Source organism: Seriola lalandi, unplaced genomic scaffold, assembly GCF_002814215.2.
Source record: "Seriola lalandi dorsalis isolate HSWRI2012SDOR001 ecotype SW California unplaced genomic scaffold, Sedor1 jcf7180002002201, whole genome shotgun sequence".
NCBI classification, from domain to species: Eukaryota; Metazoa; Chordata; class Actinopteri; order Carangiformes; family Carangidae; genus Seriola; species Seriola lalandi.
In genome coordinates, this window is record NW_019472857.1 from 1 (window position 1) to 1,520 (window position 1,520).

General features: G+C 41.8%; 1 protein-coding gene across 1 annotated transcript; it reads left to right on the forward strand.

Moving 5' to 3' along the window:
- The first annotated feature begins 6 nt into the window (after positions 1 to 6).
- LOC111665345 (bifunctional heparan sulfate N-deacetylase/N-sulfotransferase 1-like) lies at positions 7 to 1,490 on the forward strand. The gene is made up of 3 exons (XM_023420326.2): positions 7 to 72; positions 462 to 564; positions 688 to 1,490. The coding sequence occupies exons 1-3, from the start codon at positions 11 to 13 to the stop codon at positions 805 to 807; spliced, it is 285 nt and encodes a 94-aa protein (XP_023276094.1). The 5' UTR covers positions 7 to 10; the 3' UTR covers positions 808 to 1,490.
- Positions 1,491 to 1,520: the final 30 nt, after the last annotated feature.

Below are 1,520 nucleotides of genomic sequence, written 5' to 3' on the forward strand. Positions count from 1 at the left end.
CGCCTCAGTCATGGATAAAATCCAGAAGTTTTTAAGCCTCGCCAATATCATCAACTACCACAAGATCCTAGCGTGAGTGTCCTCCTACACTTTAAATCATTCGCAGTATGTATCACTTCTTCAGCTGCCACATTTACAAATGAATGTACAGATTTATTTATAGACATCACAGGTTTTGTTAGCTGTTGTTTGGAGCTGGTAGATGCTTGACACTTTTTTTTACATGGCTATACAACGAAACCTGTTCCAAGCAAGTTGAGTTTCATGTGTGCAGCAGATCAGACAAGGCAGACATCTACAGCTTTACCCTATTTACCTGGCATAAATTATTTGTTGCTCCTGTTTTTGTTCTTTGAATAAGTAATTTGCTGCAAGTCTCTCTCTTAAATTGTCTTGTGAACGAACTGCAGGAGGGTGGTAATTCATCACCATATATATAATTTATTCTTGTTTATGTACAGGTTCGATCCTAAGAAAGGTTTCTGGTGTCAGCTGCTGGAGGGTGGGAAGACAAAGTGTTTGGGAAAGAGTAAAGGGCGCAGGTACCCTGACATGGACGCTGAGGTATGATCCATTGCAAGATAAATGTTACTATCTTTTGATATTTTAATTGTATGTTGTTTCTTTGCTTTTCTTTTGATTATATATATTTTTTCTGATTTCATCTTACCTCTTTCTCTCTTTCAGTCCCAGGGGTTCCTCAGGGAATACTATAGGGATCACAACATCGAGCTGTCGAAGCTGCTCTACAGGATGGGTCAGCCGCTGCCCAGTTGGCTCAGAGAGGAGCTGGTCCACACCAGGTAGCAGCACCACAGCAGGAGAACACAGCTCTATACACTGAACCACTGCTTGACCCTGCTGGGGGACACCGGACAAGTGGCCCGAAATGTTGAAGGTCCCAAATAGTTTTGAAAGAAACATACCGAGATATGAGGATGGGATGCCTAACTAGAACTCAACACTCTACTGTGATATTCCCAAATGAACAGGGCGACAGTGGGTGGTGGGCAAGAAGAGAGCGTAGTTGCTTCCAGCAGCTGAGAGCTCGCCCCTCTCTACCTGAGGTTTGAAATGCCAATGCTTTGATGATGGCCACCACTGTGCCCTGAAGAAGGAAGAGGAGGAGGAAGGAAGGCTCAGTGATGCACAGGAGGGACCCTCAGTGTTTGATAATCACACCCCTGCTCTTCGTAATCAGACCTCCTCTTCTTCGCATGAACTTCATTCTGAAAATCAAAGAAATGAAAAAAAAAAAACAAAACAAAAAAACTCTGAAGCTTGAGCAGTCGTCACACTTTCAGCTCTGGAAAACGGGTGAAAAAGGACAAACACAAAATCACCTGTGTCTCCAGCTATGAGTAGTTGTGTTTGGAGCACATTGAAACAGGCAACATAACATTGACGGAATGGATGACAGCCTGATTGATTAGAGAGACATTGGTTGCAAATGCCTTTGATATACACACACATATATATATATATATATATATATATATATATATATATATATATATATG

Bases quoted from the DNA above. Each gene is read 5' to 3' on its own strand.
- LOC111665345 (XM_023420326.2), top strand. From the start codon at position 11: ATGGATAAAATCCAGAAGTTTTTAAGCCTCGCCAATATCATCAACTAC. The intron at 73-461 runs GTGAGTGTCCTC...GTTTATGTACAG, and splicing joins AACTACCACAAGATCCTAGC to GTTCGATCCTAAGAAAGGTT. The intron at 565-687 runs GTATGATCCATT...TCTCTCTTTCAG, and splicing joins ACCCTGACATGGACGCTGAG to TCCCAGGGGTTCCTCAGGGA.